The 15,575-nt window shown below is 39.5% G+C and overlaps 1 protein-coding gene across 1 annotated transcript in view; it reads right to left on the minus strand.

The window, feature by feature from the left end:
• Positions 1-15,575, minus strand: part of UNC13B (unc-13 homolog B) — a 125,248-nt gene that overhangs the window by 52,583 nt on the left and 57,090 nt on the right. Inside the window, exons 9-10 of the mRNA XM_084899095.1 lie at positions 14,641-14,952; positions 11,212-11,302 (exon numbers count right to left, since the gene is read on the minus strand). Of these exons, the coding sequence (XP_084755221.1) occupies positions 11,212-11,302; positions 14,641-14,952 (403 nt within the window). The remainder of the gene's footprint in view (positions 1-11,211; positions 11,303-14,640; positions 14,953-15,575) is intronic.

Raw genomic sequence — 15,575 nt, forward strand, 5'->3', positions numbered from 1 at the left:
TATATTCAGAAACTGTGAAATGCTCTGAACAGGCATCTCAAGGTCTGGCTCCCAATTTAAATCTTTTCGAAGATATTTGCCTAGAGACAGATGAGTCAAGATGGAAATTCAATATGAGACACTGGCACTCACGCAGAGTTGTGGGAAGGTTCAGAGCTGCAGGAGCTCTAAAGGGGAACTGAGTGGATGGGTAAGTCAGAAGACCACCTGGCGCACAGAATTCATCCTCAGCTAAAGATGTGAGTGGTGTCACAAGGATACTGGAGGAGGGACTCACCAAGCACAATTTCCCCCTCTGGTACAAAGTCTCCCTGGGACCAGATACTGCTGTTCTGGAGGCAAAGAATGTGCCTGCTCCACACCTGGCCTGCCTTTTCAGGTGTCACTGCGAGAGAGTGGCTGGGTCAGGACCAGCAGGGGCCTACTTTATCTCCCAATGTTGACAATGATACATACGGGGTAGAAATGATAGGTGGAAACCAAGTCGACTTACGCAGGAGAGAACTTTGACTCTGTTCCTTCTCTACCACTAAGTGAAGCCAGAAGTAAAATGAAGAGGCGGACATGTGGTCACACAGCTGGGACCTGTTTCATGAGGAAAATGATTTGTTTTGGTGGCTGAGAAAAACCTCCCCCCCCCCTGTAAAATTATGCCCTCCATAAACTACTCAAAAATTCTATGCAGCAGAGAATGATGGGCAATGGAAGATGATTCTCCTTCCTCCCTCAGGAACAACATGCCTCTCTAGGGGAGTGATGAGCCTGGCAGAGATGGCTGACTTTACTGATGTGCTAAGACATAGCTGCTACACTGCCTAAATCAGACCTGACAAGTTGCAAGTCAGGCCTAAGGAGACACAAATTGCTGACAAATTTCAGTCCTACAATCAGGTCAAGCACCATCCCTATTAGCAAAAAATTGAACATAAAGGGCTGATAAATTCCTCAGGACTGCCCAGCTAAAGAGTTAGGTTTCTAGCCGGTACCTCTAAAGTCTGTGGCCCCATTTCCATCCCAAAACCAAATGATTAAAAACTCATAATCAAAGCAGTCTACAAGTTACCTCTCCTCTCACATAAAGCTGGTCAAAAGTCACAGTACCCAGATTTAGGACTAAGGCTGATCCTGAACTAACATCTGCTTATACATATTCCAGTCCAATCCATAAAATGCACTGCATCTGCCCCAATCTCTATACCCTGAGGAAGCCAAGGGCTCATATGCTAAGGATTTGCTAATGGGAATCAAAAATTTTGAATTTCATGGGAAAAGTGAGCCTTTTGTACTAAAAGGAGACTATGCTCTAACTGGCTTAATATTGATCAAATATCTCCTTCAGTTGTAAACCCAAATCTAGACAATTCTCCTGCTGTAGGGTCGTTTCTATAAGCTTTTCAAAATATGTCCTTAGCCAACATTTAGTATTCTCCATATACTCAAGAGTATCTGGTTTGAGGCACTGAGTTATATGAAGCTAGCTAATGTTCAAAGGGGGAGAAAAAGACCTAAGGGAGACCCATCCTTAGTGGGGGATTTTTGACAGAGTAACAAGGACTCATGGTGGGGAGAAAGGGAAGCACTCAACTTATATGAGCCAGGAGAGAGAGCTAGACCAATTCAAAAAACTGGTCAAGCAATTTGCAATTTGACCCCTTGTTCCAAATCCTTGACTGGATATATGAATTTCTCCTAAGAGGAGGTACTAAAAAGAATATCAAAAGCTCAAAACAGTTTTCTCAACCTGCCTTTTCATGCCCTGGTTTATTCCAGCTGACAGGGCTCCTGCCTCTAGCATTACAGCCCAATTAGAGTGCCTATCTCTTCTTTGAGCCTGGAGTACGAGAGCAGCCCTTCAGCAACTCCAAAAGGTTAGAGTGAGTGACTAATATGCATGTATTATAAGAACACAGATGAGATGTAAGAATTTGAGAGAAGAAAATATTTCCAGCTTTCAAGGTGCTAGTTTGGAAGGGAATCAGGGAAGGGTCTGTGAAAGAAGTGGTATCTGAACTTGATATTGAGGATAAATAATATTTAGATATGTGGAAACTGAGAGGAAGAAAAGGCAGATAATACAGGATGAGCAAAAATATAAAAAGAGAAAAAGGTATGTGTTGGAAAGAAAAGAAAATTAACATTTACTGAATGCTATCAATATACCAGGCTCTGCTCTACATAGATTATCTTATTTAACCTATATCTAGTCATGGAAGAAAATGATATCCTATTTAGAGATGAGAAAACTAATTTTCTAAGAGACTGGGTAACTTGTTTAAGTCTAAGATAACACAGCTAGTAAGTGGTGGAGCCATATTCCAAACTCAATCTCTGGCTGATTCCAAGGCCCAACTTCTAACCATACAATATGGCCTCAGGGTTAGAGAAGTAGGTTGGGCCAAGTCATGGGTGGTAATGGATATCAGGCTAAAAATGTTGAGACTATAACTTAACTACCAGTGGAAATAAAAATTAAAGTTTTTTGAGAAGAAATTTTCCTTCCATTCATTCACTCACAATCTGTTATGTGAGCTTGCTAGGTGCCAGGCATTGGGATATAAAGTTAAATAGACACAGTCCCTATTCTGTATTTCCATGCTATTTTCATTTAGCATTTATTTAAAATTTGTATTGAATTATAACATACATACAGAATCAAAAGTACACCAGTGTAAACAGAATACATATCAGAAACAGAATGTTATCAGAATTCCAGAAGTCCCCTTGTGCTCATATATAATCACTACCAGCCCCCTCCTCCTAAGGTAATCACTATCCTAGAGTCTAATACCTCAGATTACTTTTGCCTATTTCTGAACTTCATATAAAAGGAATCATACAATGTGTGTATGTACATATATATATAATTTTAAGAAATACATAATCTTGAGGGCACGCCCACCCAATTCTAGGACAATATGATAAACATCAAAATTAACTATATGAAATGCTATAGAAAAAAAATATAAAAACAAGTATCTAACTCTACCTGGGGACTCTGGGAAAGACTTTAAAGGATGTGACATCTAAGTTGAGCTCTGAGCATAACTGATAGCCATGACTAGTGCTCTGTTTCAGGAAGATAAACCTGGCAGTGGTATATACAATGGATTCCAAGAAAAATATAAAAGCAAGGAAACCCTTGGAAGGCTAATACTATAATCTAAGCAGTAAAGAGGAGAACAGAGAAGGTGAGGCAGATAAAAGAAATCACAGAGACAAAAAGAGCAATATCTGGCAAATGATCCAATGTGGGAGGCGAGAGAGAAGGAAGAATGACACTATGCTTTTGAGTGGGTGACTAGCAGAATGATGGTAATTTTAATACAAATACCGAACAAAGGAAGAGGAATAGACCCAGAAGGGAAGTTTCAAACATTGGAAAATTGTGGTGAAAAATAACTAGTAGATAACTAGACATGAAGGATAGAGCCTAAGGTGAAAGGGAAGGTTTGGAAGTATAGATATGGAATCATCTGCTTAGAAAGGCTAATTGGAAGTCTACTGGCTGCCTACCACAAGCCAGGATCACACACAGTTCTGGCCCTACAGAGCTTGCTCAATTAAGGATTCTGGATTAAAGGCTGAGGAGAAGCAGATTTGAGATTAAAAGAGATGCCTGAGGAGAAGGCTGTAGAAAGAAGAGACAGAGACAGGGAGGAAAGGAGATAAGCAAAGGAAGAAAGGAAGGAAGAAAATTGGGAGAAATCTATTATAGAATAATGGAAGCCAAGAAAAGAGGAAGTTATAAGTAGGGAGTTTAAAAAAACACTATGAAATGCTACAGAGAAAAATGACAATAAAGGCTGAGGAGGGTGTCTGAGGGGATAGTGAGAGTATATAAATATTTAACTGTTATCTATTTATATCCCCCCCCCCATGTGGCCGATTACCTCTCAAATAATAAGAAAATGTCTTACAAATAGCCCAACAGCAACCAGTGGTTCCCACTTATTAGTTGGCTTCGCTTAAAACAGAATAATTATGTTAGTTGCTTCCTTTTGGATAATTCTGGCAAAAGGATTTTCTCTCATAGATGAAAAGTTCCTTCCCAGCTAGAATCAAACGTCCACGTTGACTGGGTGGTCAAACAAACAGTAGGAGTTAGAGAAAGTAGTAGAAAAAAGGGCTGCTTTGCTTATTATTTGGAAACAAGTAATTTTGTACTGAAGAATCAATCAGATTTATTCCATAAGAGTTTATTAAGTACCTTCCTTTACTGATACTTGTCCAGAAAATACGGCCAGCTGGAACTAAGGTCTGCTGCCAGTACCTGCTACCTTCCTCTGATTCTAGGCAGGCCAATGACATCACGGCATTCCTCAGAGATGTTTTTATAAACTCCTCAAAAACGAGGCAAATTCCACCCTTTCAAACAAGCTGCCCCAAATCCCAGTCCCAGTTGTGATGTTTTATAAATCACCAGGTTCAGTCACAGCCTACAACGAGATCTAAGGTTTACAAAAAACCAACTACTTGATAAATATACAGATCCAAGCCATGAATATGTCCAGAATATTTTGGAGGAAGGGGAGGAAGCATTTCTCCTGACAAGTATTCAAAAATAGCTCTTGGAAAATATTCCCACAGCAGCCTTGGGGCCCCCCTCCCCTAGACTCAAGTTAAGGCACTTCACTGACTTCTTCTTAAGAGACGGGGCTTCATCATTTTTTTCCACAAAGGGAATCCCTTTTTCAAGGTTTTATTTATAGCACAAGAAAGACATATTTTTGCTTGGGAGAGTTACAAGTAAGAACGGAACTTTGCAGGAGAGAACATTCATTTTCTGTCTTAATGATCATCCCTGAGAAAATGCTGATCCGTCTCTCAAGCTGACCAGCTGCAATTTTGGATCTCCTGGGATTGCTCCATTTAAGCACAGCCTCTCTAATCTATATGCTCACTTCTCTCTCTGCTTACTAAGCCTCTCCGTCCTCAGCTTTCTTTAGCAACAACCTAAGAGCTTCTGGCAAGGCTTTCTCACGACCTACCTCCATGCCTTCTCCTTCACTGTCCCTTCCACCTGGAACACCCACCCACCTGCTGCCACCACAGTCTCTGTTTCTAGAGCTAAAAGTCTCACCTCCTCCCCCAGATTTTTCTGCAGCTAAGCCAAATAAGGTAAAGAATCATATTCATTCCACCCACACTCCCAACATTACTGCCTCATCAGCATTAGCAATGTCATCAAACACTTATTAATAAGTACATATGGCCAGGTATGTAGCCAGCCCAGATACAGAGATGCCCTATATGATCTCTTCCCTGAAGCTGCCAACACTCTTATAGGAATAGCATAAAAATAGTTTCTCAAAGTCTACTGAATGTAGTATCAGCTAAAGAAGTATAAATGTCCTATAAACTTACAGGAATATTCAAGTCACAAATAAAGAAATGCAAATAAAAATAATGGTATATCATTATTCTGCCAAATTGGCAAAATTTTTCTAAAATGGCAATGTTGGTGCAGCATACTCAAATACTCAAAGTACAAATTGGAAAAAAAAATTTTAAAACACATCTAGAAATTTATCAGAAGTCTTTAAAAAGTATACTGTATACTCTAACTCTAATTTATTTGACTCCACTTTACTTTGAGAAAGCTAAGTTAAAAAAATAATCATAAATGAAAACAAACTTAATGATGTTCATAATAGCATTGTTTATCTTAGTAAAGAAGCAAGAGAAATTGTTTGGAACATCTACATGATGGAATATTATTAACCTATCAATCACCATTAAATGTTTTCAAAAATATTTAATAACCCAGATTAAGGCACACAATAACAATCTAAATGAAAAAAAAAATTGAAATCCACACATAATATGGTCCAGATTCAGTAACTTTATATTCATGTATATAAAAACTAGAGGCCTGATGCACAGCATGAACTTTGTGCAAGGGTAGGCCTACCTTCCCCAGGTTGCTGGCTTAGCAGCCCCAGGCCCTGCCCGCACCCACCTTGGATTGGCACTGCCCATGTCCACTGCCACACACCCCCAGTTTCCCTGTTCCACAGAGGGCCCCCACACCCCATTGAAAACCCCACAGAGGGTGGCCTGGGCCTCCCTCTTTGGGGCAATCATGGAAACTGCCCCCCTGCCCTTTGGTCACCCTGCTGGCCAGTGACCTGGTTCTCCCTCTGGGGGGAGATCGTGGGGCAATGGCAGGGCCCCCAATCAACCACATTGCACCCGCCTTGGCTAGCCCAGTGCCAGTGCGTGTCATAGTATAGCTGTTCAGGTGGTCATTCTTGCTGTTTGGCCATTCAGTCAATTTGCATATTATGCTTTTATTATTATAGATTATATTAAAAAACATAGTTAAGCCCTAACTAATTTGGCTCAGTGGATAGAGCATCAGCCTGTAGACTGAGGGGTCCCAGATTCGATTCCAGTCAAGGACATGTACCTTGGTTATGGGCACATCCCCAGTTGTGGGTGTGTGTGTGTGTGTGTGTGTGTGTGTGTGTGCAGGGGGCAGCTGATCGATGTTTCTCTCCCATTGATGTTTCTAACACTCTATCACCCTCCCTTCCTCTCCTCTCTGTAAAATATCAATAAAATATATTTTTTTAAGAAAACATAGTTAATATTTTGCTGTTATTGGCTTTAGGTACTTGCCTTATGAAAATAAATATAGGAATAATTAAGAAAGGATAAAGAAGCCAGGGAAACTTTTGTGGAAATGATGATGGGCTTTAGAATGCCAGCAATAAAAAGTATAGCCCCACATTCAAAGATCTTACAAATACGCAGAAAAATGAAATGTAACAGCAAACAAGTAACTCCATTACATCATTGTAAATGCCAATCTAGAAAAAGTATGCACAGAGCCTGGAAGCTTTACACACAAAAAAAACTTGACACCTGAGTGGGTGTTTTATTTTTAATCTTTATTGTTGAAAGCATTACATATGTCCCTGAGTGGGTTTTAAAAGATGTGAATGAAAACTGAGCTAGGTGGCCATAGCCAAGTGGCTCAGCTGGTTGGAGTGTCATCCCATACCTTAAAGAAGTTGTGGGTTCGATTCCCAGTCAGGGTACATACCTATGTTGCAGATTCAATTCCCAGGGCACATATGGAAGGCAACCAATCAATGTTTCTCTTTCTCTCCCTCCTCTCCTTTTTCTAAAAAAAGAAAAGAAAGAAATAAAAATACATCCTTTGGTGAGGATTTAAAAAAATATATGAGCTAGGTGGAGAAAGAGAAAGAGTATTCCGTGTACAGGAAACAGCAAGTATAAAGCCTTTGAGATTCTGAAAAATAATTTTATATGTTGGAAGTGTTGCTGAACCAGAACAGCAGAAAGAGGTAAGATTGCAAAGAAATATTGCGTCTATATCAGGCTTTTCAAATTCTTTTTATGAAGAATCTGTTTTTTACTTCCAATATGTCATGGACTGGTAATTTTTATCTATACCTTATTCAATGACATGAGACCACTGATCATGTGCTTGATGTCATAGTAATCCAAATTGCCTCTAAATGTTCACTTTCAATTTCAGTAATTATTTCAACAAAGATTAGAAACAAGCTTCCTGAATTGGGCTGGTCCATGGGCCACACTGAGCTGAATCACAAAAGTTTTATCATGAAAGCAATGTGGAATCATTTAAGTATATTTTTTTCTGGCTTCCTCTTTTTAAATCATAGTTTTAATACATAATTTATAATCCTAAAAGAAAAGGTACTATTATTCTCTTCATTTTCTGGATTAAGAAAATGTACCTCATTAAGATTAAAAAAAACTTTCTCACAATGATACACTGAGAAAAAATATTGGACACTCATATCTCAGGTAAGAGTTAATTCCCCTAAAACAACTAAAAGCTCCTGGGATTCAAAAGCTTAATAGGGCGGGACCGGTTTGGCTCAATGGATAGAGCGTCGGCTTGGGGACTGAAGGGTCCCAGGTTCGATTCCGGTCAAGGGCATGTACCTTGGTTGCGGGCATATCCCCAGTAGGGGGTGTACAAGAGGCAGCTGATCGATGACTCTCTCTCATCGATGTTTCTAACTCTCTATCTCTCTCCCTTCCTCTCTGTACAAAATCAATAAAATATATTTTAAAAAATAAAATAAAATAAAATAAAAAAATAATAAAGTAGAGAGTACAGCTTCAATACTGTATTTGCCAGTATTGGGCAAGGTTTGGAAAGAAAGAAGAAAAAGAAAGAAAAGAAAAGAAAAGAAAAGAAAGAAAGAAAGAAAGAAAGAAAGAAAGAAAGAAAGAAAGAAAGAAGCTTAATAGGAAAAATGGGCAAAAAAATAAATAAATAAATGAACAGACTGTTCACAGAAAAGTAAATACTAATAGGCTTTACTTATATGAAAGCATGCTTAACTTTACTGATAATAAGATACGTAAATTTAAACTCTACTGAGATACACCATTGCCTAGCAGACTAGCAAAAATCCTAAAGCCATTCTATTAGATTTGGTCAGCAAAAAGCACCGTCGTGACATTACTAGTAGGAGTATAAATCGATCCAATCTCTGTTGAAGGCAGATACCCTTTGGGGTAGTCATTAAAGCTGTTCACAAATCCTTCCCTATCTCTTTCAGGGTACAAGCACTACTAATTTGAAGTTATATATGGCTTTATGATTTGCTTCAGCTGGGGAAATATGAGCAAAAGTGACATATTGTATCTTCTGGGCAGGAGTTTTAAGAGGCAGAATGCAATTTTCTATGTTCTCTTTCATTTGTTATCTTTTCTTTCCCCCTACCGCCAAGACTGGCAATGTTCTAGGTGCAAGCTATGCCATCAACCTGGTTTGCAGAGAAAACACAATTTAAAGCAGAATATAAGAACATAAAGAATGACAAGTAGCATGAATAAAATAAACCTTTGCTGTTTTAAGCCACTGACAAATGGAGGGCAATCTAGCAATATTTATCAAAATTACAAATGCATATCCACTTAGATACATGTGCATACATGCAAAATGACACATGTAAAAGGTACTCATTTAGAACATGGCTGTTATAACAAGTGACTAGAAACAACCAAACAACCATGAATAGAGACTAGTTAAATACTTGTAGTATATTCATATAGGGGAATATTATGCAGATGTTTATAAAAGAAAAGTAATCTTAGAGCTAATATGGAAGAATCTATAAGTGAAAAAGCAAAATGTTATCAATGTGTATAATATACCATATTTGTAAAAGTAAAAAATTGGAGGGGGATTGGAATATCCTATCTAATAAAAGAGTAATATGTAAATTGACCATCACTCCAACACACAAGATGGCTGCCCCCATGTGGACACAAGATGGCCGCCACAAGATGGCCAGCAGGGGAGGGCAGTTAGGGGCAATAGGGCCAGCAGGGGAGGGCAGTTTTAGGGGCAATCAGGCTGGCAAGGGAGGACAGTTAGGGGTGACCAGGCTGGCAGGGGTGCTGTTAGGCATTGGTCAGGCTGGCAGGGGAGTGGTTAGGGGTTGATCAGGCTGGCAGGCAGAAGCGCTTAGGGGCAATCAGGCAAGCAGGCAGGTGAGCAGTTGGGAGCCAGCAGTCCTGGATTGTGAGAGGGATCCCAGGCTGGAAATCGTGCAGGCTGGGCTGAGAGACACCCCCCCCCCCCCCCCGCCCATGCATGAATTTCGTCCACCGGGCCTCTAGTATATTCATATTTGCTTACACTTGCATAAAGAAATTCTAGAATAATAGAAACTAACAAAAATTATTATCTTGGGATAGAGTATTAAGAGGAGACTAGATGCAACTTCCCAACTATTCAGGTGGAAAACTCTTAATGTCATATTTCTTACTGTCTCACAACCTCAAACAATCTGTCAGCAAATTTCATCTTGAGTATAAATGGTGTACTTCTGCCTCTATCTTAACCTATTATCAAATCCTTCTTTGAACTCTGGCTTATCTTTCTTCTCTTGGCAATACTCAATCAGCTTCCAGTTACATTACCTATGTTAAGAATATATTTATAATTGTTTTCTTATTCATTTAAGTGGCAATGGTTCTTAATTACTCATAAGTGAACCATGCCTTTCTCTAAATAATTCCAAGCTTTGGCAACTGTTTTTAGCTATAGTTTTTGAGAGAGACTGAAATGCCTTTTAAAAAGAACATAACAAACTGTTTCTGATCCAATATATATTCTTATTTTTCTCATTCAGAACTCTTCTTTTATGTAAAGGTTATTTATTTTACTTTCCTTTATAATAAGAATTACAAGACCCCTTATTTCTTAAAAATTACAAGTAAAATATTAATAAATATTATGACATTGATTCTTTATTATTTTTGAAATGACATTTCATTATTTTTGAAATCATAGTTTACAGAATGATTTGAAGATCTAATTCCACATCTATTACTTCAATACTTAGTTTTCATAGCTGTCACAGCTAATAAAGTATTGATAGCTGTAAAATGAAAAATGTACAATTATGTCCTACATACCAAAGATTTTGTTGAAATCTGGCTGTTTTCATCTCCTCTGATGTCTTACAAAATAGTCAGAAATATTTTTATATTTCTAACAAATAAGTTCAAACCTCATTAAAACAATCGTTTAATACATTAATAGCCTCTTCCCAAGATTTTAAAATATGCAGTTATGAGTTTTTATAACACTCATTGTTTCTAGTAACAAAAGAACACACACACACACACACACACACACACACACACACACACGGAAGCATTTTCAACATGTGTATTGAAAATGCTTCCTTCAAAGCAGCTACTTTTTCAATCATTTTTAAAACATTATCTTCTTGCTAACGGGTCAAATGAACAGTGCTTATACAAAGGACAATTTAAAATAAATGATAGTAAGGAATTCAGGTAATAAATTAGGAATCAATGAGTCCACATCAATATAAATTGATGGGAGAAAAAGGATATTTCTTTCTCATAGTAGAATGCCAATTAATGAATGTAGAAAGGATAACAGAAATAGAAAGTTACCATTTGGCTGATTATGGTACTGAAAATAGTATATAACTTTATCTTCAGACTCTTGACCCACTAGGCCTATTTGATTTTCATTAATCAGCATAGATGAAAGCCAATAGCCACCTCCCATCATCTCTTAAGGTTCTGGTTCATTTGTTGTATATTTCCAGAAACACACTAAGAAGATGACTAATCACTGATTGCTTCTTTGGCACCATATGTCTCCCAATTTCAAAGGAAAAATTATCCCAACTAGTACCAGAATAATAGATTTCCTACCTCCTGCAGCTGGAGCCGAACCTTGGTAACTGCTCGGATCCAATGTGCTCTGGCTTGGGTAAATGGCGAAGATGCAGTCTCCTCAGGAAAACTTTATTTAAAAAAAAAGGAGAAGAATAGTCCTTAAAAATATTCCAGGCCACACAATAACAGGCAAAACTGCCAAATATCTAAAGTAAAATTATTTATATTCATGCCTACACTTGTTTAGTGATTCAGGCCACTAAAACAACATGGATGTCCAATGTGGAAAAAAATAATCTTCTCTGAAATGACAACTCCTTTGAGCTTTTCGCCTATTCCTTCTCTTCCTTTCCCCTTTTTTTCACTCATCCAATCAGGTAGAGTTCACTAGGACAGTCAGGGATCAGGATACTAGCAGCAATGGCAAGGGTCTGAGTTAATATATAGAATTAAAACTGTGCAAAGAGGTTTGGAATAACTCTCTCACCTCACCTCTTAAGACCAACAGCCTCCTTTAGGGGTTCTACATGGTATCCGTAGGGCAGAATTTTGTTCCTGAAAACCCCTGCTGCTCTACTAAGTATTTGGGTAGTCTTACCAATTCCTAGCCTACATCAAAAGTGCTAAGAAAAAACCACAGCGTTTTTTCTGCCATATTATTCTTTGAGCTGCCTCGAGAACATCCTCAGTGAAATGAACAATAAATATAACAAAGCAGCTTTGAGACAGAAATACTACCCTATGTTAGAACAAGTCATCATCCAGGTCCTTAACTGTAGAATAGTGGTTGATTCTTGGTGATAATACTTCTCCTATTTCCCACTGTGGTATACTGCCAAGGCAACAAACAAGTGTCTACCATCTAGACATGTAAAAAATGTATATGCTGGGCTCTAATGTCATCTAACTGGATCAATTGTTCTAAAACATGTGTAAGCCTTTCTGGTCGAGGTAGAACTGGAATTCACTTGCACAGCTAGGATCTGAAAGGATACATACAGCCAGTAGAGAAGGACAAATGCTCATGCTAGTCACTTCTGCTGCTCTACCAACAACTCTACACGGACAATAGTATCTGACAAGTCTAAGTTAACAGGGAATAAAAACTTAATACTACTCTGACTAACCATGAAATGGAATTAGAATAAAATGTACTAACAAACTGGTAAAAGAAACTCATATACTGATAGTTTCCTTATAAGAATATTGCAGGCATCGGTGGTTCCAGTTCCTGCTTGTACAAGAAACAGCCTTGACCACAACTTCAGTTGATGTGGATCACCCAACTTCAGGAATTTGGCTAGGACTGACCTCCAGTATGCTGACATTAAAAATCCATATCAGGACCGGCAAGGTTCTGCTTTCCCTCTTCCTCCCTATAAAAACCCCTAAGAGGGGTGAGTTAGATCTGGCTTTGATATCATTTCTAAGATGGGCCCTGAGATAAGTCTCCCATCTTTTCAGTTACCAGCACTTGGATAACTCTCTTTCCTTTTTCACCAGCATCTGTCTCACAAGTTTGGCTTTCATGGTGGCAGGCAGCGGAACCTTGGTTCCGGTTACATAAGGTCTACAAAGAGTCATTTTTCAGTGGGTTGTCAACCCAGTAAAAAAAAAAAACTGGACCAGAGCTCAGTTTCCTGGATGTTTCATCTATTAGATGAGCCACCAGAGATGACTAAAGATTAAGAAAAAGGAAGAAGAGAAAATACGTTTATACTTTCAGTGGTGGAGTTGACAAACCAACCATTCTCTCACTTTTACCTCGTAATCAGCATTCATTGCTCTGATCTTTTAGTGAGAAGCTTTACTATTAGATATTTACATTTGAGAATCTAAGTCACACCTACCCCTTATCACTCTCCATAAGTGGTTTTCAAAAGGGGCTACGGAAATCTGGCAATATCTGGAAACATGTTTGGTTGTCACACTAAGGGTTGCTATTGGCATCTAGAGTGTACAGACCAGGAATACTACTAAAAATCCTACAATGCACCCAATAGCTCCCCAAAACAAAGAGGTGTCTAGCCCAAAATGTCAATAATACCAAGACTGAGAAATTCTGCTCTGCCCCAACCTATCAGCAACATTACTGATCAACTTAGCTCAATAATAACACTCAAACTCTGTACTAAGTTTCATTATAAGACTGTTAAGGTCAGGTGCGGCCAGGCCAGGAGCAGCAGCTGCCAGGCAGGGAGCGGCCAGGCCCGGAGCGGCCGGACCTGGAGCAGCCGGGCCCAGAGCAGCCGGGTCGGGTGCGGCCAGGCCCGGAGCAGCAGCAGCCAGGTCCAGAGCAACTAGGTCGGGAGCGGCGGTGACCAGACCCAGAGCAGCTGGTTGTGGAACGAACCAGAGCAACAGAGGCCAGACCCAGAGCAGCCAGGCCTGGAACAGCTCGCTCCTCGCCTGCCCCTTGCCCATGGCTGCCTCTCAGACATGGCTGGAAACTTTTGTGGGAACTTGAGGTCTGCTGAATCAAGTGATGAAGGCTTAGATCTGGATGTGTTGAGTTAGTATAGGGCTGGGGTGTTGATCTGTGAGTGCCTTGGGTGGGGCCTGGATGAGGCTGGTTGACCTATTTGGAAATGTCTTTTGTGTGAAATGTATCATTGGGCATGTGGTGGTATTATTGATATGAGAAAATGCTAAGTAACTGATTTACTAACTGAAAAGGGATTTACTATCGGGGAAAGGGAGGGAGGAAGAGACTGAACATAAACTGCATCTATGGATGAGGACAATGGGGGATGGGGAGGGGGCGGAGGGTGGGGTGGGAACCTGGTGGAGGGGGGAAGAAATGAGGAACCTTTGTAACAATATGAACAATAAAGATTGATTAAAAAAAAACAAAAAAAAAAACGACTGTTAAAAGGAAACATTTAAATTTTTTCTTATGGGTATCAATTTCCAGATACACTGCTAGGCCCTGGAGAGGCTGAGGGATGCATTAGATCTGGCTTTGATATCAAGTCTATCTCAACTCTGTCCTGGTTTTCTCAGCCAGGGGGAAAAACATACACACACACACACACACACACACACACACACACACACAAAGCAATGTTCATAAAATAATTTTAAATATTAATATACTTGGAAGCCTATTTCAGTCTAAGCAGCTCCTTTAAATGAAATAATCTGTAGGGCTCAGGTCAGTTCCACACTCTGAGACTACCATAAGTTCTTGGCTAACTAGTAAATCAAGAACTTCAAATTCAAAAAAGCCTGGTACATTGTAGCTAACTACAAAGATCCCAAGTATTCTGAAGAGATCTTGGGACTTATAACAAAAATCAAAGGGAGCAATGTAGAGCTAAGCCTCAGTACCCTGATCATCACCAAACTCAACTGTAGGCGCCCAGGGGTGGGGGTGGGGGGTAGGAGATGAAAAGCACATATTCAGCAATATAACAGGGTAGGACTGAGGAAAGCTTGTGAGCTCCTCAAGCAGCCATCACCTACCTCTCTTGGGGACCTTGGACATGGTCTTTTTGTAGCACCAGATCTGGGGTAGGATGGGTTGTGACATCTTTCATCTCCTTGGGTTCACATTCTCTCCCCTTCTCTTCTTCACCAGTCACCTCCAAGATTTTCTCTTGTTCTCCAAAACCCACTTGGACATCTTTAGAGAAGCTACCAGAGCTGTGGCAGGAATGAATTGAGTCCCTCTCCCGACGGTCATCATCTTGTTCATGACACTGGTCTAGTTCACTCAGCTGAGAGCTTCCTTGGCTCACATTACAGGAGGAGCCATACCTACTACTGCTGGTGGGGCTGTGAGAAGGAGAGGAATACAGATGAGTAAGTAAGTGTAAACTAAGGATCAGAGTAAAAGTAATAGATTAATTCAGGAAATAATGATTAATTCAGGAAATAATAATGGCAAGAATCACAAACAGGAGGTTCCTGGGAATGGAGGACCAAACTTTGCAATCTACAATAGAAGAACTAGTCTCTACTCAGCAGTCACAACAGGGGAAAAAAACACATGCTGGGTTCTTAAACAGCACTTAGCCTCAACACAGAAACTGACTTTGAAGAATGTCTTGTCTTAATGTGGTATTCATAAATAGATTAAGAATTATTCAAAAGTCTAAAATTCTTTACTCAGACTTCTAAAGAAACTTGTCCAGTGGCTGTGATTAAAGTTTTCTAATTTTCACATAATAAAATGGATGAACTCTACCCCCTTTTGTGATTATTTGTTAAATTGAGGTCCCCTTTCCTTCCTATGCAATTGTTAATGTGGATGCCTGTGCCTTAGGATGAGCAAAGGACAGTGGACATGTCCCTTCAACTATCTCTCAGACATCTGCATAATAAGGTAATGGAAGCCACTGGGAGATGGAGGTTAGGATCAAGAAATTCCTCATGGGATTTCACTGACCATTCATCTC

Source organism: Pipistrellus hanaki (genome assembly GCF_964339955.1).
Source record: "Pipistrellus hanaki genome assembly, chromosome: 11".
Taxonomy (NCBI): Eukaryota; Metazoa; Chordata; class Mammalia; order Chiroptera; family Vespertilionidae; genus Pipistrellus; species Pipistrellus hanaki.